Source organism: Zonotrichia leucophrys, chromosome 4, assembly GCF_028769735.1.
Source record: "Zonotrichia leucophrys gambelii isolate GWCS_2022_RI chromosome 4, RI_Zleu_2.0, whole genome shotgun sequence".
Taxonomy (NCBI): Eukaryota; Metazoa; Chordata; class Aves; order Passeriformes; family Passerellidae; genus Zonotrichia; species Zonotrichia leucophrys.
Genome location: NC_088173.1, coordinates 65,360,164 through 65,381,383, shown reverse-complemented (window position 1 = coordinate 65,381,383; position 21,220 = coordinate 65,360,164). Strand labels below are relative to the sequence as shown.

Below are 21,220 nucleotides of genomic sequence, written 5' to 3'. Positions count from 1 at the left end.
GTGTGTGGCCCATAGTTGGGTTTTGGTTGGGTTTTTCTTAATGATCATCAAAATCACTTTATAAACAGTCAGAATGTGACAGCTGCTGCTCTTTTAGGGTGTAAAGCTGGAGAACTCCCCACTCTGTTAATGTTAGTAGGTCAGTAGTAATAGGGACCAAGTAGGTGCCTCTATAGATGTTTGACTTCAAGAGCAAATAATGCTTCAGTATACATGAAAGTAATTATTTTCAAACTGCAGTCTCAAAGTTAAAAAGAAGAAGAAAGAGGAAAAATATTTCACATACTTCCAAATGTTTGTATATTTGGGCACGTGACTCATATTGTGGCATCTTTGTGGCATGGATGGAATGACAGAACAGGATTTCAGATGCACACAGAGTATGGTACTGCTGCATTCCAGTATTTTCACACAAGTTGCAGTAATTGTCTCAGCCTGCTGCTCAGCATCCTTTCACTTGAGCAGTTTTTTGCTCCTCAGACATTTAGTTCCACAATTGCAGGCCAGCAATAAAAGGCTTCATGGTCCTTTTGGCACAGTGGGAAAGGATGGGCAGATACTGCACTGCAGGTGCTCTGGCAGGAGGCAGGAGTTGTGCTTTAGGAAGCTGTAGCTGTGCCTGGTTTGCTGTGCTCTGCAGTCTGACTGGCAGCAAATGGTGGCTGCACTTCCTGGGCTCTGCATCTTTGTTCTGCTTTGGTGGGCAGTGTTGCTCTTTGGGTGGATCTGTTTCTCCCAGCTCGCTGTGCAAACCTGCAGAAATCAGATCCTGATTTTCAGATCCTGAGAACCAGGAAGGCTCAGTCTGGTGCTCTGCATGATGCAGAGGTTGTGAAGCCAGATCTTTTTCCTGCCACCCTTCTGCCCACCCATTCCCTACTGAAAAACCAGCTTGGGGAGTGTGCCTGTTTCTGAACTGATGGAGACCCTCCATGCCAGCTTCTCTGAGAGCTGTTAGACAAAAACATTTGTGTGCTCCAAAGCTTTGTTGTGGGTTGATAAGAGCCACTCCTGGCTGTTGACACGCTTGATCATCTAGCAGTGGCAAAAATAACAAATTTCACTGAGTGCTTGTGATGGAGATGTTGCAAGACAGTCTGTGGGCTGCACAATCAGCAAAGTGCAGGCTTGCTCAGCACTGTCTGTCTGGCAGTTCATAGAAGTTATGTGGTAGCAATCAGAGAAAATTCTGTGTTTTTCAAAAGGGTTTCCTTCTGCATTAATGCAATCAAGCCTCCCTTCTTTGAAACAGGAGTGAATTTTTTTTGTGTGTGTTTTCAATCCCTTCTAAGACTAAACTAAAAAAGAAACCCCAAATATTGCTAATATTTTAAGAAACAGCATTTTGAGTTGTTCAGATTAATATTTATAATTCAGCCATAAGGAAGTGAGACTGAATGTATTTTCCCTCAATATCAAAATCCAGCAATGTAATTGTAAATTCACAAGTTAGGTCTTCCACAATAAAATTGACGATCTTTGCTTTTACTTTCCTTTCTTAAAAAGTTCTTTTTGTGAGTTTTATATATATACACTGGTTGTTATAGTGCTTACAAATTTTCCTAAATTTGCTGGTGGACCTGGTGTGATGTTTTCATGTAATCTTAATATCTCCCCTGCATTGTCTCTTGCTGCTCATTCTCCCTCACTCCTGGTCTCCAGTGCTGTGACAGAAGTCTCCCAAAGCCCTGTTTGTTCCTGCACTCTGGATGTGAAAATCTAAGGGGCTTAGGGGGGTTGTTTTTCTACTTTATGATTTCCTTTTGAAAGCCATTGATTCTCAACAGTCCTTTATTAGTAGGAGTAAAAACTCTGTTCACAATTGCTGCAGTTATTGATTCAAGGGGGAGAAGAGATAAAAGGAAATGCTGCTGAGCTTCTGCCTGATGGCTGATGTTCCAGGATTTTTCACCACAGATAAGGATCTTAGGAAATGGATTTTCTATATATTTCTTACGAGGAATGTTACACTTTTTTCTTCATTTCCTCCTTAGGTGGATTTTCAGGATGTGCATGCCAGAACTGTGGCTGAGAGGAGGAGGGAAGAGGAGAAGCAGAAACGACTGGAGAACATTTACAAAGAAAAAGTCAAAAGAACTGAAAAAGAAATGGAAGGTCGGTTGCTTTGCCTCTTTTAGTGCATTTTTTGTTTGTTTTTTTGTTCATTTTTAAAGCAACCTTTTTAAAGGTTATATAAAATAAATTGAGAGAATAGCTACCCAGGTAATAGCTGAGCACAGAAAGCAGGAATACTGCATTTGGAGCTCAGCCCTCCCTTTCTCTCACCTGAAGAATATCTCTCTCACCTAAAGAATTTCTCACCTAAAGGGGAAAGAAGTGACTGTCCTGTGAGTTCAGTAGGAAGAGATGGAAGAGAAAGAAAATGTTACCAAGTAAAGATCTGGTCTCTAATTCAGTAAAGTGTGAGTGCATCACCCCAAGTAAACAAACCACAAGACTTTTTGCAGCTAGTGACTTAATTTCTGTTAGGCACAGACTTCCAATGCCTTGTTGGCCTGTGGCATTACTTATATTATATATACAGTCCTTGTGTTCCTGAAATACAGGAAGGTCTGCTCAGGAATCCTGGATACAGTGTAGGATAACTGTGGAAAGTGTCACAGTGCAGCCAGAAACTGTAACTGGGGCCTGAGTCTGTGAGCAATATGTGCAGAGCAGACACATTTCTGTCACCCCAAAGAACAACAGAGATAGTGAGTGTATTATGCTGCAGTTTAAAGGGTTATTTAATTAAATTTGTTATATGTGATGCATGCAATTGTGTTTGCATTTATTCTGCATGCTGGAAATGTTTTCATGCACCAGAGTGGAATTTTAAAGACATTTAACTTTTCTAAAGTAACTTGTATCAGTAACATCTCTGAGCAATAACATACATTCATGGCTGTTCCTACACACAGCAATGAAATTCATGGCTGTAAAATGAATACCCACCAAGATCACTCAGAATATCTCATTTAACTTTGTTTTCCTTCTAATTCTATGAAGCACTTGAGTCATCTTAACATAGTGAAATTTAGAGAGGCTGAGGAAAGGAGGAGCTCTGATTCTACATGTCTGGCATGTAGATTCTGAAATTCTAGATTTCCTGCTGAGGGATTGCCACTTTTATAAGGACAATTTCTGTAGAAGAGGAAGATCTGTATGATTCAGTTGTTGCTGGATAAATGACTTCCCCCTTTGGCAGTCATATCTGCTTTGTACCTCTGTGTCTGCTCTGGAGACTTTAACATTTTACAGTATCTAACAATTGTATAAAACAATTGTGTCTTGATAGAAATGTCCCAAGAGATTGCTGACACACTGACAGAGATGGAGAACTGTTTCCAGCTGCTGATGCCAGATCCTCTCAATTTTGGGATGAACGAGGTTGACGCGGAGCTCAGCAAACCAACCCCTGCTAATGAGGCTGGGCCTGCCTGCCCCTCGTCCTCCCAGGGGGAAGGGACCCCATCCTCCCTGGGGTGCGTGGATGAGGAGCAGCCCTGCTGCAGCAAGGACATCCTGCCCATTTCCCAGTGTGGTACAGCTGCTGGGAACAAGGAGCCAGACGAGCAGGCTGAGCAAGAAGGGCTGGATGGAGGCACACGCTCAGATGTTCCATACAGTGGCCCTGATCTCCATGATGATGATGATGATGATGATTACCAGACTTTTGTTAGGAACCATGGGCTTATTTCACATAAATATACTCTAGACCTTGAAATCTCCACAGGTACCTGGAAAAACTTCTGACATGTAGCTGGAGGCAGCCTTTCTCTGAAGTGTTCTGTGCTTGTGGTTTTGTTTCTTTACTAAAGTGCTGGGGTTACTGGACACCATTTTGCTTTGGGATTCCTGGACATGGCTTTGTTAGCGTTCAAAACCACAGAATCACGGGGGATTATATGCGGTGCTTTTTATTAAGAGCTCTGGGAATCGGGGTATATTCAACCCAAATCTGACTCCAACCATACATCCGAAATGATCATGTTTTATACTCTATCATTACATAACTTTCATGTTAATTATTAAACTTATATTGTTCTATTGTATACATAAATTTAGCCCCTCTCTGAATTTCCAACATAGTTTCTCACTATTCTTCTTATGGTTATATAATAATTACATTTAATTACTAAACAATCATCACATCTAACAATTATATAATTTATCATATTGCTTACGCAGGTGCAGTTGATCTGGGAAAGCACAAAGCCTAACATTTTAGATTCTATCTTTAACTTTTTCCAGGGTTCCACTATCAACTTTGATTTCTTTTTTTAATTTATTTTTTATTTTTCTGTTTCTAGTTCCTCTAGTAACTGTTCTTCATTTTGGGTGTTCTTGTGTGTGATTAGCAGGTTTCATTAATTACCTTCTAAGACTGAACTTTTGTAATAGTTGTTGCAAGCCCATTATAGCACTTCATAGTATCTATAGTGAGTATTTTGTGTTTAAAAACAATCTGTTTATCAAATACAACTTTCTTCCTCTTTGCTATTCACCTCTTTCTCTCTGTAGCTGGGGAATAAGCTGCTAGTTTAAAAATCTTACAATTGGGTGTTTCTGAAACTTTTTCCTTGCAAGAAAGTAAGTAGTTTTGCTAGCAAGTGATTACACCATTTTTGTATAACTTTGCTAGTGTGAGTTACCTGTAGAAAAATCAGGATGGTTTGTTTTGGAAATCTCTTACAATTCCTGTCCTAAGGGAGTTCCATGTGCAGACAGTAAGGGTGATATCTGCTTCTCTGTTTGCTGACAACAATGGGTGAAAAGTATAACTTTCACTTGCATAATGGCATACTTGGCCTCTTTACAATCAAGTCCCTGTTACTACCAGGGTAGAGATTATTTTGTATTGAATATGAATAAATTGGTACAGTAAGACCCAGTTCATTTGAACGTGGGACAAGATGTAATGAAAATAGTAAGACTGAACCTATCTGTGATTTATTTGGTCATTCCTTGCTGATGATGGGTAACAACTCTTTCTGGCATGTTGGACTGAACACTTTTCATATTTTCCTCAGATTTTTTGAGTGTATGGATAGTAATAGAATAATTAATACTGAGCAGAGAAGCATTCTGATGTTTGTAACTCCCCCTGAAGTGATCAAATGCCTTAGAAAGAGTAATTTGCCTTCTTTAGCTCCTGTAGTGAAGATACCATAAATGTCATGCACTAACTCTTTTTCCTTGTTTTGAGCAGATATAAAAGTGCAAGAGAATGAAGATAATACTGCCATCATAAACAGTGTCATGGATGCTCACAAACTTCTCAGAAATAAGTTCTGGCCTTCTGTGCAGTCCTGGATTCAGGTGGGATAAAGAGAGAATTCTTTTTTCTTCATTTTTAAATAAAAAGATGGTGAAACAAGGGCTGGGGCACAGTAAAGCTTGAGGGAGAGTGAACCAAAAGGAAATGAAGGTTGAAGAAACAGGAACAATTAGAGAAGATTTCCATTTCAGTAAGGGTGGACTAAAGGACACTGCAGGAGCTTGTTGGGTAGCTCTCAGCCTTGGGTGTGGTACCTATAGGCAATTCTTTTTTTTATTTTTTTAAGATAAATAAAACTTGGCTTCTTTGCAAAGTCTTAAAGTAAAACACAGCTTATTTTTGTTAGACAGCCCTCTATCAGGCTAACAGTGCATCATGGAGCCTCCTGAGTGGAATTTGGCCTACTGGAGGGCACTTCCAGAAGATGTTTGTAATAGCTGTTCATTCTTTAGCTTCACTAGTTGCTGATAGTTTTTTAGGTAGAAAATGAATTGGCTTCACTTGTACAACAAAGGAATTTGTGACATTTGTGTTTCATTAATTATGAGGGAAAACTGGAAATATTTTTTGGCTCAGATTTCTAGAAGAGAATAAGGATGTTGTTTTCTTGGCCTGCAGCTGCTTACCAGAGCAGGAGTCAATGATGATCAGCTAAGACGTGCCATTGAAATCAAGAATAAAATGGAGACTGCTATGAAGAAATACAAGGAAATGGACATTTCCTTTAAAGCAAGAACAAAAAAAGTGGTGAGTTTCTTAAAATTCTGTTTTACTAGAGAGGACCATTGGTAAAGTTTAGCTTGTATACAGAAAATTGCTCTTTCTCTTAAGCCCTAACCTGGGAAACTTTTCAACACAGGTTTTATTGTAAAGTGCATTAATTCAGCTGATTCTAGCTTCCCTCAAGGAGCAGTAAACACCTGTATGATATTCCAGGGGCCTGGTTATTAGACCAAAACTGTTTAAGGCATCCCTGTTGTTGTTTAGGATAGAGAAGTGGGTAAGTGCAGATTTTATTTACTCTTAGTTGCTTTACGTGTAACACTGTTAAATTCTCAGCTTCTTTTGTGCATATTTCTCTATAGACACTGTAAGGCTCATGTTCTTTCACAATTTGCTGAACTCTGAGATTCAGTTCAGGAAAGTAGTTTTTCTGCTTTGTAGCATTTACTCTGTACTAAACATGTAATGTGATTAAGGTTATGATAGGAAAGTTTAGAGCATCAAACTTATTTCACAGAGATTAACTGCTATGACAGTTCCTGTGAAATTGGTAGACTTTGTGCGTAAACAGAAGCTGAAAGATCAAATTCATTATTTAGATCCTAAAAGGAGTTTATGGCTTGTTTACATAGACAAAAATCAGAGCTGCATGATACTAATTTCTGTTGGCTGTGGTGAAATGAAATAACTGCATAGTTTGACATGAAAATGAGTGTTTGGGTCAGAGTCCAGACTAGAGTCTGGCTTGGATTTACTGGATTGTAAGGATTTGATCTGGACATAACTCCTTGAGCTAAACTGTGTAGCCTCATTTAGCCATGACTGAGTGTTGTAGGCTTTGCCTTCATTGTACAAATGAAGCTAAATCAAGATTAATCTGGTTCATCATCCTAACACCTCCTGATGTGCCACACCAGTCAAAAATGCCAACTCTGAATGAAAAGTACTGAGAGACTGTCTTGTCAGAGGCTTTTGTCTCCAGTGAAATATGTGTGCTACCTTTATGCAACCAGCTATGAAGGAATCCAGACATCTGCTGTCATTCCTGCCATTTGCTTGACAGGACTTCATTTGCTGCACCTCTGCATGGAATATTGGTTGCTATATTTCTTGTAAGATGTAAAAGACATTCAAGCCTTGTTTTTCATGTGTGTGTGTGTGAATGGGATGTGTGTCTGTTAACAGTGGTATTGTTACCAGTTAGAGTGACCAGTGCTGTCTGTATGCTTCTATAGCATCTTTAGAACTAATAACTTTATTAATTTGAAAGCTAGTAAATTCCATTGTTAAAAGGACAAAAAGATAGGAAGCACATAATGCTCACAATGCTTTCAAAATGAAGCAATGCAAACTGAGTTAACTTAAGCATTGAAAACAATAGATGAATATTCCTAGGGTTTCTCTCCAGTGGAAAATAACTAAATTTAGTGTTAGTGCTGAGCTATTTTAAATTTATAACCTGAACACAGAGAGCTTTGTACAGCAGAAGCAAACTGCATAAATTATATTTTATTCATGTGTCAGATGACTTTATTGAAACATAAAAACATGGCAAATTGGGAGTCTAGTAGAACAAAATAAACAGAATCTCTCAGGCCATTATTGAATCCCCATCTGTCAAATCTCTTCACTAGAGCACTGCTGCCTGTGTTAGGTGTGTGGCTTTGTGTCCTTGGAGCCCCTGTCATGCCCCTTTTGCTGTCTCTGTGTCTCTGAAGCCAAGAGAAGCAGTAGTGGCAGCCTGGCTGTCCTGCACAGCCCTGGCTCCCAGCCCCCTGTCCTTCCAGAGGGGATTTGGTGGCACATGGGGACCACAAGTGCTGGACCTGCTCATGTGTGGGGCTGAGCAGAGCTGGAGATGAGGCTCAGTGAGCAGAGGGGACGGTGGGAATCAGTGGCTGAGTGCACAGGGCCCCTTGTGGATGGGTTTGGGGGTGGTCTGTGCCATCTCTGTTTGGAGAGGATGGCAGTTCTGCACTCTGAGGTGGCTGTGTCCCTAACTGGACAATGTAAAGGTGGATGGCAGTTCTGCACTCTGAGGTGGCTGTGTCCCTAACTGGACAGTGTAAAGGTGGATGGCAGTTCTGCACTCTGAGGTGGCTGTGTCCCTAACTGGACAGTGTAAAGGTGGATGGCAGTTCTGCACTCTGAGGTGGCTGTGTCCCTAACTGGACAGAAAGGTGGATGGCAGATCTGCACTCTGAGGTGGCTGTGTCCCTAACTGGACAGTGTAAAGGTGGATGGCAGTTCTGCACTCTGAGGTGGCTGTGTCCCTAACTGGGGAATGTAAAGGTGGATGGCAGTTCTGCACTCTGAGGTGGCTGTGTCCCTAAATGCACAATGTAAAGGTGAATGGCAGTTCTGCACTCTGAGGTGGCTCTGTCCCTAACTGGGGAATGTAAAGGTGGATGGCAGTTCTGCACTCTGAGGTGGCTGTGTCCCTAAATGCACAATGTAAAGGTGGATGGCAGTTCTGCACTCTGAGGTGGCTGTGTCCCTAACTGGGGGATGTAAAGGTGGATGGCAGTTCTGCACTCTGAGGTGGCTGTGTCCCTAACTGGACAGTGTAAAGGTGGATGGCAGTTCTGCACTCTGAGGTGGCTGTGTCCCTAACTGGACAATGTAAAGGTGGATGGCAGTTCTGCACTCTGAGGTGGCTGTGTCCCTAACTGGACAGTGTAAAGGTGGATGGCAGTTCTGCACTCTGAGGTGGCTGTGTCCCTAACTGAGGAATGTAAAGGTGGATGGCAGTTCTGCACTCTGAGGTGGCTGTGTCCCTAACTGGGGAATGGAAAGGTGGATGGCAGTTCTGCACTCTGAGGTGGCTGTGTCCCTAACTGGACAGTGTAAAGGTGAATGGCAGTTCTGCACTCTGAGGTGGCTGTGTCCCTAAATGCACAATGTAAAGGTGGATGGCAGTTCTGCACTCTGAGGTGGCTGTGTCCCTCACTGGACAGTGTAAAGGTGGATGGCAGTTCTGCACTCTGAGGTGGCTGTGTCCCTCACTGGACAGTGTAAAGGTGAATGGCAGTTCTGCACTCTGAGGTGGCTGTGTCCCTAACTGGACAGTGTAAGGGGGATGGCAGTTCTGCAATGAGTGGTGTGTCCTAACTGGACAGTTAAAGGGATGGGAGTTCTGCACTCTGAGGTGGCTGTGTCCCTAACTGGGAATGTAAAGGTGGATGGCAGTTCTGCACTCTGAGGTGGCTGTGTCCCTAAATGGACAGTGTAAAGGTGGATGGCAGTTCTGCACTCTGAGGTGGCTGTGTCCCTAACTGGGGAATGTAAAGGTGAATTGTTTGTGCACTTGCTATTTCAACTGTCATTATGATCCTGCACCACAGCAAGCCATTCGTTCAGGGATAGAGGGGTTTTATTTAATTAGCAAATATAAAACAGAGTGACAGGGACTTGGCAGCTTGGCTGGGGACTTGGCCTTGCCCATTCTCCTGGCACTTTTTGCCTTTTCTTCATGCTCAGTCTCCAGGTTTCTGTGGTCACTGATTTCCCCCCTTTTCATCTGTTCTAGTCTGCTTTTTTTTCTGTTCTGTCTGGGAACAGAGGGAGTAAAGGCTTTACCCATCCTCAAACTGAGATCAAGAAAGTTGATAAAGGGAAGGGTTTATTGAGAGACAGTGAAACTGGAGATTTATTACTGTGAGCTCCACTGTAACTCTCAATCCCACAGAGATTTAAATTGCCACTTCAAAGAGGGAAGGTCCTGGAGTGCCTTACCATTGCCATATGTCATTGCTACTCTCTTTTAGCTGATCACTTACTCATGGATATGGCTGAAATTGAAATAATTGTATATATCTGGAGTAATTCTTGATGCTGCAGTTTAATATGAATATACCAGCAGTGTAGCTTGATGTAAATTACACTGAGAGCAAGAAATTGGTGGTTACGTGGCCTGATTCCACAGAAGAAATATTTGCTTGGTTCACAAGGTGTGTGCTTTTGGAAATCCTTATTATTACATCCATGCTTCCCATTGTTTCTCATTTCATTTTCCATATCACAGAGCACAAGCCTCCAAGGCAGGAGCTTTTGGCAATCTAAGCCTGTTAGACAATTAGCACAAGTTACTTTCTCTGAAGTTCTTTTTTAGCTTTACTGAAAAATGAAAATGTCAAACTGCTTTTCAAACCACAGGTGGACTTCTTGGAGATTTGGGGAACTTCCCTTATACAAAGTCTCTTGAAGGAAAGCACAGAACTTTATACAGTGAGACATTTTGACTTAAATTGTTTATAGTGACACGAGCTATAACCACTTTTACTTTTCTCCTCCATGAGAGTGAAGAACACGAACCATCAGAGAGTCTTAATTACAAGAAGGGCCATCATTTCTGTGTGACACTTACACCCTGCCAGCAGGAGCAGCCTGTGTTCTGTGCTGGCCTCTCAGGAGAACAAAGGTTATCCTTTAACTGATAGAAACAAATCCCTTGAAGCAGATTTTATAATTATAAATCCATCCCAGTTGCCCAGTCCACACATTCCCCATGCCCACTGCTGTGCCCCCAGCAGATCAGAAGTCAAGGCATCTTTTACAAGCTGTTACTTTTTCAAATGGGTGGAGGGTGGACAAAAAAAAAATCACAGACTGTACTGTATACTATGACCTGTATTGGTCAAAGGGAAATGAGTTTTTGTGTGCTTACATGGGTTATGTTCACTGTAGTTAAATCCTTGTTTGGGGTGTCAGGTTTCTGACAGGAAGTGCATTTTGGGGGTGTAAACATTGTGAGGGTTTTGATACTCATTTTTCTGTGAATCTGGGTTTTGGCTGGATCCGGGTGAAGAGGGTGGGAGCTGTAAAAGGCTTTTATTTGACGGTAGCACGGTGCTCAGACAGGAACATTCCTTCTCTGAGTGCCTGCTCAGGATAATTCCAGTGCCCAGCAGAGGGAGTGCAAACTGCATGCTCCACAATTTTCTCTGTGCCACCTTGATCCAGAGCCAGCCATCTGCTCAGTCTGTGTTTCCAGGTAAACTTACTATGACAGCAACACCAGAGAGATTTCTATGAATTATTGTAAAAGTACAGTTGTAATTATTGCCTTAGATTGGTGTTTAAATGGACACTACTGTTTCCAGACTTTCTTTTGCAAGAATAACTTATGATCAAATTGTTCTTAAATTATTTTGTTTTGCTGGTTAGAAATAGATTTGTTTCTCAATGTCTTCTTCATTTTCTTATAATACTTGAATTTAATTTTTTCTTGTTTAATGTCTGATTTGCTGCTGATTAGATGCAAATGATCTTGCAGTTTTAGAGAGGATGAGTATGTTCTGTATTTTAAAACATGCACGCCACCTTTCACTTACATGCTCTCCATAAAGAATTACCCACTAGGGTAATACTTGACATCCTGACATTGTTAATAGAAATGTAGCTCATTAGCTGGATTTTGTACACTCTAAGTATGCTTATGTTTTATGTGATTACTTTGGGAAGCTGTGGAAGGTTTAGTACTGAGGCTGCCTAAAACTTAGGCAGAGATGATGTGAGAAACATCCCATTCACGTGCCTGTCAGCAGAGGGATCATTTAACAGACCTGGTACACTTTGAATTTTAAATTTCAGGTTACATTAACTACCAGGGATATATAGTTTTTCATTAACTGTATTCATTACTTTTTGTTTCACCTTTCCTTATCTTCTGTCAAATCTGAGCATGTGCTTGGATCTTGATTTATTCGTGTACTTAATTTTATCCATGTGAAACATCTGGTTGAACTCAATAATGCCATTAATAATTAGATTTGGAGGAGCCTGTCCTTGTGTTGTCCAGAACCTGATACTCAAACCTCACTATAATACAAGGAAGATTTTTTTCAGAAAGATTAATATGAGAAAATTATTACAAATTTACAGTTTAAATATTTGCTGGGAATTATTTAGTCCCAAAATACGTTAAAAGCTTGAAATTTTAATATGGTATAAACTAAGCCAAGAGTTCTGCCAATTACTTGTTACAACACTTGCTGATTTTTTTTCCCCATGTCTTCAGTTTGGCATTTTAGCAATTCAAATGAGTTATTTCTACCTAATAATTTTGTAGCTTTATAACCAGCTCTTTTCAAGTCTGTCTTTTTGTTAAGCTAGTGCCTGCTTTAGGAAAAAAAAAAGGAGCAGCACTTGAATTTTAGATTTCTTTTTCTGCTTCTGTAGCTGTAGAGAATCCAGTCCTGGTGACAGCTCTCTGTAACAGCTTCCTGTAGTTACATCCTTACAGTTTTTCTCTTGCTCATTTTAGAGAGTTGTTTCTGGGGGTTAGAAACAACTGAAACCACATTTACTAAAACATGCTCAGACCATGCAGCAAGAGAGACACCTTTGTAGAGAAATCTTTTCCCCAGGTGCTGCTTTTTAACAAAAACTCCAGCTCTTACCAAGAAGTTGCCCTATGGAAACTGGAAGCATTTAATTTTAAGGTTTAAATGATAACTTGATGTTGATTGTTAATATGTTTTCTATAGAAAAATATAGGAATATTTGATAACTACAGCAGCATTATTCCTAAAGATGTTCTTTACCAGATTTATACATTGTTAGCATGTAATGTGGTCAGAATAAATAGTAAAATTTATTAATAGTTATGTGATCAAATTGGTAGCCCAGGCAACATTTAAATGGTTTGGGGTATTTTGTCTAGGTAATATTTATCAAAAAAGCCAGGTCAACCATAACTGTAAAAGTAAACACAGACTAGTAAATGGGTCATACAGATACTTAATGCTCCTTCTCCCTCCTTCCTATTTTAATTGCTGTTATTTTTATTGTCATGTTTGTCATGCTCTTATTATTTCTGTTAAATGATCACTTTTCAGCTAAAAGAGCTTTCTGTTTTTTAAGTTTTATTAGCATGTAGGACTGATATAAAACAAAACTGTAAAATTAGCCCTCAGAACAGCAGTCTGATAGCTGGGTGATGGGTTTGGTGGATTTTGTCTCTTCCCAGGAGCTGAGTGTTCCTGTGTGTGTTCTATGCTTTGCCCTGGCCATGCAGCCTGCCACTGCTATGAAGTTATTAAAAATATCTTGTTATGCAGATGCAGCCATGAATTCTTGGGGCTGTCACTGTGACGACCTCTGGGCCCCGTGTGATTCGCAGGTCGCACAATGCAATTTGGAGCTCCTCTAATAGAGTGGAAAATAAAGGAGGATGTCTCCATCATCAGCTTAACCCTTATGTTAAGTATTTAAGTTTTTCAGGCCCAAGGGTCATCTCCCTTGATTCATCTCTGAATACTGAGCAGTGTGTATTCTCTAAGTAGGAGATATAAATTTGCTTCCTGCTTTTTATCCGTCCTACCTCACAAGGGGGAATTGTGTATTGAAGTGAATTTTTTTTTTGTGAGGTTCATAGAGGTACATTGCTAAATGTGTATTTATAAAAATGGAAAAGGAAGAAAAGTTTTAGGCTTGAAACATATATTAATGCATTTAAATTTAGCTGATGAGCAATATGAAAGTAAATCTGTTCACATCTATAATGTCTTGTACCTGAAATCCACAATCAGAAATACATGTAAGGTTACGTGTATCTTGCATAGAATAATTTTTTACCTGTCTGTAATTAATTAGGTTTATTCAATTGAGATATGTATCTACCTGTTATTATTTGACTTGGGAAACCTTCACTAGTTAAACTAAAACTGCTGCATCTCCCCTGAATGTGATACTTTCTGAAAAATGTGGATTGTGCAAGAGAACTTGGCCTTTTTGATGTGCCTGCTTAAGGATTTAGATGATTTATGCAGCCACCATTTTGGTGGATGGTAGGAGCTCCAGTAGTGAGGTATGAAAATACATCTGAGTGGTTATTGCTGAAGAAATACTGAACTTCCCTTGCAGAATCTTCCTGGGGTAATAATTTTGTCCACTGTACCAGTTTTCTAGACTGCCTTTATTTTCTGCCCTCTGAAACTGAAGGCACACACTGGTCCACTGGGTCCCTTGGACGTACCAGTTTTTTTGAAAGGATTCATGAAGATGCAGAGTCTTTGGAGCTGGTTTTTGAGGTTGCCCCTCAGGACTGTGAGAATCCTCTCAGACTCTTGCTTTAGGGAAAATCTGGTTCATCAGGTAGCTGTTGTATTGCTAAAGCAATTTGGAGCAAGGTATGTTCATTCCCCAGTGTGCTTTGGCAAAGTGTTGGGCTGGAACCCTTCAAGCGTTTATACTAACCCCTGGAAATTAGGAAATAATGTGAAAAGTGCATTCCTAAATAAAAGTCAGCCTGGCCAAGATGCTTATGTGGTGTTGAGCAACTACACCTAGAATGAATGGTGATACTTTTACGGGTGAACATAAAATGTGCTTTGCCTGGACCACATATCTAATTTGCAGTCCTGGGGTTTGAATTTATGTTCATATCACAAAGTGAAGGGGAGGGAGGCTGTGTGGGAGCTTCTTATAAATACAGCTCTGTTAGTAGTTTGTGTTTTCCTTGTGTTGCACATGAGAGAACTCAAGCATGGTTCTAAAATCTGTCCAAATGCCAGCATTTATTTCCATGTCACCCTGTGTTGGATGATATAAAAGAATGGAAAAGGAGGAATGTGTCTTTACATTAAAGATACACTGTTTGACTACTCAGTTTCTATTACTGGTACTGATAATTTTTACCTCAGTCACTGTTTTCTTACATAGAATATCCCCAAATTTCATTTTAACATGCCTGAAGTATGTTTTGTGTTATGGTTGAATAAAAAATGCATGTGCTTAAGGTTGCTCCTCTAACTAGGTTCTACAGCAATAAATATTCTGGTTCCCCAACCAAAATCTTCTAGAAAAATATTTAGTTGGCTTTGAGTAGATGCACATGAGATATTGGCATGGTGGAATAATTTGCAAGATCTTTCAGTGAGGGTATTAGCATATAAATAGCAGATGCAATGACGACCATCACAGCTGAGTACATTTAATTTTTAGTTTATAAGATAGAATGGGTTTTTAAATGCATAGCCATCAAGCCTGCTGAAAGACAAATGAAGTTTAGAGTTCACTTGTCTGAGGATGCCTTACATCATTTTTTTTTAGAAAAGGGAAACAGGCACGCATAAAACTGAACAAAAGTGATTTCTTGGGTGAAAAGTAATTGAGATTGCAAACCAAGTTAATTAGACCATGCAAAATTTATTTAATGGTCCCAGCTGTAGTTTGCAAGTGGTGTTTTAGTGAGTAGATGTGACTTCTTCATGTGCTATCTTTTCTCTTCCTTCTTTTTCTAAAATAATTAGCAGTGGCTGTACATCTAGTCCTATAAACTGATTGCATTGTATATTTCAGTAATTTTACTGCTTGCTTTAATTATGATTGCAGAGACTCAGGTTTTTAAATCCTCTTAACAGAATGTAGCAGTCAATTTGTATAAAAGTGGGCAAAGGATCAAGGGCTTTTCTTCACATCTTGCCAAGTGCTGTGTGGTGGGTGGAGGCTTTTTTACATTTATTACTGGTTGGGATGGGGAACAAGGCCTTGTGCTGGGGCTCTGGTTGCCCTGAGCTGCACTAACAGATGGAGGCTGTCGGGCACCGACTGCAAAGTGAAAGAAACAATGGCATTTCTACTGGCATCCAGTGCTTTTCCCAGCTTTTTTAATAATGCAGAGTAATAAGGAAACATCTGTTTTTTCAAGTTTGCTTTTTTTTTAATGAGTTAGGGAGGAAATGGTTTGATTGCACTTGTCTAGTTGGAATAGTCAGCACTATTTTAAGTTTTTAGTGAAAAATCTGGAAAATTGTGAACATGTTCTAAGTGATTACTGTGAAAATAATGCATGTATGTTTTCTGTCTTTTTTGAAACCATATTCTTATATGGAAATAAGTCCAGCTCAACACTCTGAAAATTGCCTTGCTAAATCCCATTTCTTCTCACAGGAATTTTAGCTACCTAGTCAGTGATCCTACCATCTTAAAGAAACCAACAACCAACACACAGTTTTGCAAATGCATCGTTCTATGACTTAGATAAATAAATACAGAAATAAATATCAGCATTTCAGAGCAGATTAACAGGCTGAAAACTGCCTTTGCTTGGAACCCGAGGAGCAGTGGTGGTGCGAGCAGCCTCTGCTGTGTGGGGACCTGGTGGCCATTCCCCAGTGACAGAGAGGGGCTGTTCACCCTCCATCTGTGATAACTGTGTTAGACTTTCCTCATATCACCTGATAATTAGAATGGATTTGAACCCAGGAGCTTCTTTCTCACATTCTTTGACAGGTGATTGAGAAACAAGCAGTTTGTGACTACCTATCTTCGAGGTATTTAATCTCGTACACTACAAGAAAAGCTTTCCATTGTGGTATTTATCACTTGCTCTTGTGCTTTACTTCCCTTCAGCCGTGGCACACTAGAAATTTCATTTGTTTTTATCTTAGTCTCCTTTGTCATGGTTGCAAGTGCCCTAACCCCTCATTCCTAAAAAGATTATAATTTACTTAATCAGCCACTTAAAACTATTGTCTGAAATATTTCTATCTTCTAATTTAATGGTGGATTGTTTATTTTTATTTTTTAATTGACTGAAAAAGTTTTCCTGTAGTGGAAGCATAGGCAGGAGGGGGTTGAGCTTTCCCACTACCTCTGTAGAAGTTGCTTTTTGGAACTTTAAAAAACCCATACTTTTCTAACTAGTAATATTGCCCATGAGCTCTCCCACTTTCTCTTGCAAGGAAATGGAACAAACATACATAAATGGGATGGTTCTGATAGAGTCCCACTGGAATGAAGTAAATTGAGATATAACTACCTGCTATTACTGTGCAACTTCTTGAATTTCCAACAGTGACGACTTCAATATTTTAAAGTAAAAAGATAACTTATTTACCTTGTTAAGGATTTTATCAAGATAAAGATTTTGTCTGTTTGAAGGGAAAAGAGGGCTTAATTCCTGATAGTTAGCTAAGCAGTTAATTTTTTTTTCAGGAAATCTAAATTTCATAGAAGGCTCCAGGGAAATTCAAGGGTGTGAACAATACGCATAATATTTTATGAAAATGACCCCCATATTTAAAATCTGGCATTATATGTTATGCATTGTAGCACCAAGTCCACATCTACCTTTTAGAAAATTAAAACACATAAATTCTGTTTAGTGTTTGATATGTGCTGCACTAGCTGAAAGCCATAATGCCCCTAAAACCTTGGGTTGCTTTTCACCTTTCATAAATTCCTGGGTAGATTCTATACAAAAAATAATTTTCAGCTCCGTGGCTCATTGTTATTCAAAGTTGATTGATTGTCGTCATTTACCCAGTGAGGAAGTTAAGTGCTCCTGTCATTTCTGAAGAGTATAATTGGGACGTTTCACAGGTCAGTGCTAGTGACAGGTTTCCCTTTTGATTAGTGTTAGACTGATAACAAAAATTACAGTTTCCTATGATTAATGTTTTCTATAGTACTTGAATGCACAGTTCATGGGTTGTACCTAAACAAAGTGAATTTGCATCTGATTATGCCTTTTCTCTGCCAGGCTTTTCACGTGCTTTGAAGTTTTAGATCATGCAGGTAATACAGCAAAGTTGCTTCCAGTGCAGTTTTCACGTGGAGGATTAGTGAGATCCACTGAATTTTAGAATATTACCATACAGAGAGATATGTGCCTGCAGTGATATGAACAAATTAGGTGAAATTTCAATTAAAGATAGTACTCTGCTTTCCCTCCAGTCTCTCAGATAGGACATGCAAGGAAGTACTGATATTGTATCCCTGCTATTTTAGGTATAATCTGGGAACTTAAGTTATCAGGCTGGACTGAGTTTTGTCCTCTTGCTTGTTTGACACTATTTCTGTGTTCCTTAAACCTGTTGCTGTTTATTTGTTTACAGACTGAGTCAAAACAAAGGGAATACACTGAATTTACTTTCCCTTTTTATGATATGAAAGTTAGTCAGTTTGTACATTATGACACAAAGTTGCAGACTGAGATCATCTATGACAAATTTTGTCTTGGTGAAATCTTTTTTTAATAGCTAGGTAAGAAGTGGAACCTGAACATGAAAATTATGATGATGTCCTGCTTGTGGAATTTTACTTCTAACTTGTACCATCCATTCATTGTGTGTTAATGTGTATCTTTGTATTAATACCAATTAACATTCTTTGTTAGAAATTAATACAGTCCAGTTTACAATTAATTATGGCCAAAAAGAAATACTGGGGTTTTTTCAAGTTATTATTTATTTTAATTTTTTAACCAGATTTGATAAACCAAGGTTAGCTGCTGGATTTTTGGCTTCAGAGTATATGTATGATTTAAAGGAACTCGGCTGTGACACAAGATTAGAGTAGTGAATTAGATTGGGGAAATTCTGCTGCAGGCAAAACCTGCAGTATGCTCTGGTGCTTGTAACAGTGAGTAGTTGGTATGAATATTAACAGAAGCCAGGTGCACTAATAGAAGTAAAGAACACAGCTGAAAATAGTGAAAATGATGCTATTCCTTGTCAGTTGGGTTGCTGCAGTGAAGTGGAAGAAGTGATAGCCTGTGCTGAGGTTGGATTTAGTGGATACCTTTTACTGTTTTCTTGTAAAAGCACATGGCTAACATACAATAATAAAGTGCTAGTTGTGTTGTTGGGAATGAGGTGACTCTGAGCATGGGCAAAGGAAATAAAGCTTAAAGTCCCCATTGTTGTTGCTTTTCTAGTCTAGTTGGCATTTGCCTTTTTAAAGCTCTGATAGTACAGGCCATGCCTGGTGACGCAGATTCTTTTAGCTAATATGCAATTTAGAAATAAAAATCATTTTCAGGTATGGAACAAGCTTAGAAGAAGTATAGATTTGATGGCACATATACATCAATTGCTAGCTAAAATTGTACATAGGAAGCCACTTATGTGGATGAATTACCCTGGTTATTGGAACTCCATATTTTTTTTTCACCTACTCATAGATCCTTAATTTCAATCTGTAAGACAGACCAAGTGCACATTTAGGAAAATCCTGTTTTGTTGGTCTTTATCAGAGTACTGTGTGCTGTCTGGTGGTGTAAATGGTTGGGATGTACCAAATCAGTTAAGAAATAAATGTGTGAAATTATTCTTAGGGCTGTTGTGAAGAAACACAATGAACCACTGTAGTATACAGATCTGAATATTCTTATTGGGGTCACTTTTAGCTTGCCCATTCATCAGCTTCCCTCCTGTTTGCCTGCTCTGGTTTTGAGCTCTTAAACAATTTGTGATACCATTTAATATGCCACAGATTGAGTGCTGGTAAATGAGTAAAATCATCCAAATGAGAAGAGTTAAGAATGTAATTTGCTCATTAAGTCAAAATCTTGGTGTTATTTTAAGATTTTTTGGTCTTATTTTATAGCTTCACACTTTGTCAGACTTCACCCAGTGCATGTGTTCTAATGGATAAAAGGGGCTTTAAGGAAGCCCTTAGGATAGAGAATGGCTTTAGAGATAAAATGTTAAGCAAAGGCCTGATCTTAGATAAAGATTAAATACATAATTAGGGAAATACTTTTGACATAGAGAAGTCTCAGTAGGGCTATCAGGATGTTTGCAAAATATTTTCAGTGTGAAAGGAAATGAAAAACAATCTTCACATGAAAATAAAGAGAAAATAACCCCAACAAAAATATCTCTGTAGATGAAAGCCTCGGATGATGATGATGAGGATGATGAGGATGAAGATGAGTTTGTGGAGGTCCCTGAGAAGGAAGGTTATGAGCCCCACATTCCAGACCACCTGCGGAAGGAATATGGTGAGTTTGCCCAGCTGTGACAAGCTTTATCCCTGCGTGTTACTGCTGCCCCAAGGCAAATAAACAGCCATGCTGAGGTAATAAAGTGATCAGCAGTGTGGGTGGGTAATCTCTGCCTGCTCTAGGAAGTCATTACATGGACACCAGAGCAGTGGTTGGCTCTGGATAAACAAACACTTCCAGGGGCAGGAGCAGCTGAGACGAGCAGCTAATTCCATGCCATCATCTTCCTCAGGAGCTCTGAGGCAGGAGCAGCACCCTGGGTGCTTGTAGGGGTGCAGAGCAACATCATGTTCCACAGCTCATTCCATTCCATTCCATTCCATTCCATTCCATTCCATTCCATTCCATTCCATTCCATTCCATTCCATTCCATTCCATTCCATTCCATTCCATTCCATTCCATCCCATTCCATCCCATTCCATCCCATTCCATTCCATTCCATTCCTCAGGAGCTCAGAGCCAGGAGCAGCACCCTGTGTGCTTGTAGGGGTGCAGAGCAACATCATCTTCCACAGCTCATTCCATCCCATTCCATCCCATTCCATCCCATTCCATCCCATTCCATCCCATTCCATCCCATTCCATCCCATTCCATTCCTCAGGAGCTCAGAGCCAGGAGCAGCACCCTGTGTGCTTGTAGGGGTGCAGAGCAACATCATCTTCCACAGCTCATCCCATCCCATTCCATCCCATCCCATCCCATCCCATCCCATCCCATCCCATCCCATCCCATCCCATCCCATCCCATCCCATTCCTCAGGAGCTCAGAGGCAGGAGCAGCACCCTGGGTGCTTGTAGGGGTGCAGAGCACACGCTGGGAGTGAAGGGATGGCCAGGTGAGGTTTGCAATGAGCTGAATGTTACAGCTGCTGGTGCCAGCCTGGTGAGCTGGGCTGAGGGGCTGTTCCATCACCTGCATTAATAACAGCTGGATATGCACAGCCCCTTCCTCCCATGGAATGACCAACCTAGAGCTCTGCAGGCTGGCTCTTTTTGTTCAGCTGTTGCTGTCAGAAGATGTTAAATGCAGCTCAGCCTTCAGGTGCAGAATTGCAGCCACAGAGAACATACCAGATGACAAACTATAATTTTGCATTCTTAGTAAAAGTAGATATTTTAAAATGAAATTATACTTACTTGTGTTCTTGTGAAATTGAGAGTGGTGTTACTGAAGAAAGTTGATCTTAATTCAGCTTCAGTGCTTTGCTCCTTGTCCTTTGTACCTCTTGGTTAGTAAATCTGCAGCTTTACTTCTGTGTAACTCAGTATATTTGAGGACTCCCAAGATTTCAGTACATTGTGGAGAAGGGTAGCTGCCATCAGAAAGCTTTAAGTTAAAAGGCTTCTAAGCATGTCATGCTCCTGCATTTGTCCATGAGTATTTGTGTAAGACTGGTGCTGTTGCTGTGGCTTTTTCAGTCCTGTTGATGCTTATTTTTCCCATTTCTGCAGTTTACCTCATAAAAGTCAGGCTGCAGCT

General features: G+C 40.0%; 1 protein-coding gene across 1 annotated transcript in view; it reads left to right on the top strand.

Annotated features, from left to right (window-relative positions):
- The window catches only part of UVSSA (UV stimulated scaffold protein A), a 47,609-nt gene that overhangs the window by 2,121 nt on the left and 24,268 nt on the right, over positions 1 to 21,220 (top strand). Inside the window, exons 3-7 of the mRNA XM_064711957.1 lie at positions 1,995 to 2,115; positions 3,299 to 3,736; positions 5,213 to 5,322; positions 5,900 to 6,028; positions 19,622 to 19,736. Of these exons, the coding sequence (XP_064568027.1) occupies positions 1,995 to 2,115; positions 3,299 to 3,736; positions 5,213 to 5,322; positions 5,900 to 6,028; positions 19,622 to 19,736 (913 nt within the window). The remainder of the gene's footprint in view (positions 1 to 1,994; positions 2,116 to 3,298; positions 3,737 to 5,212; positions 5,323 to 5,899; positions 6,029 to 19,621; positions 19,737 to 21,220) is intronic.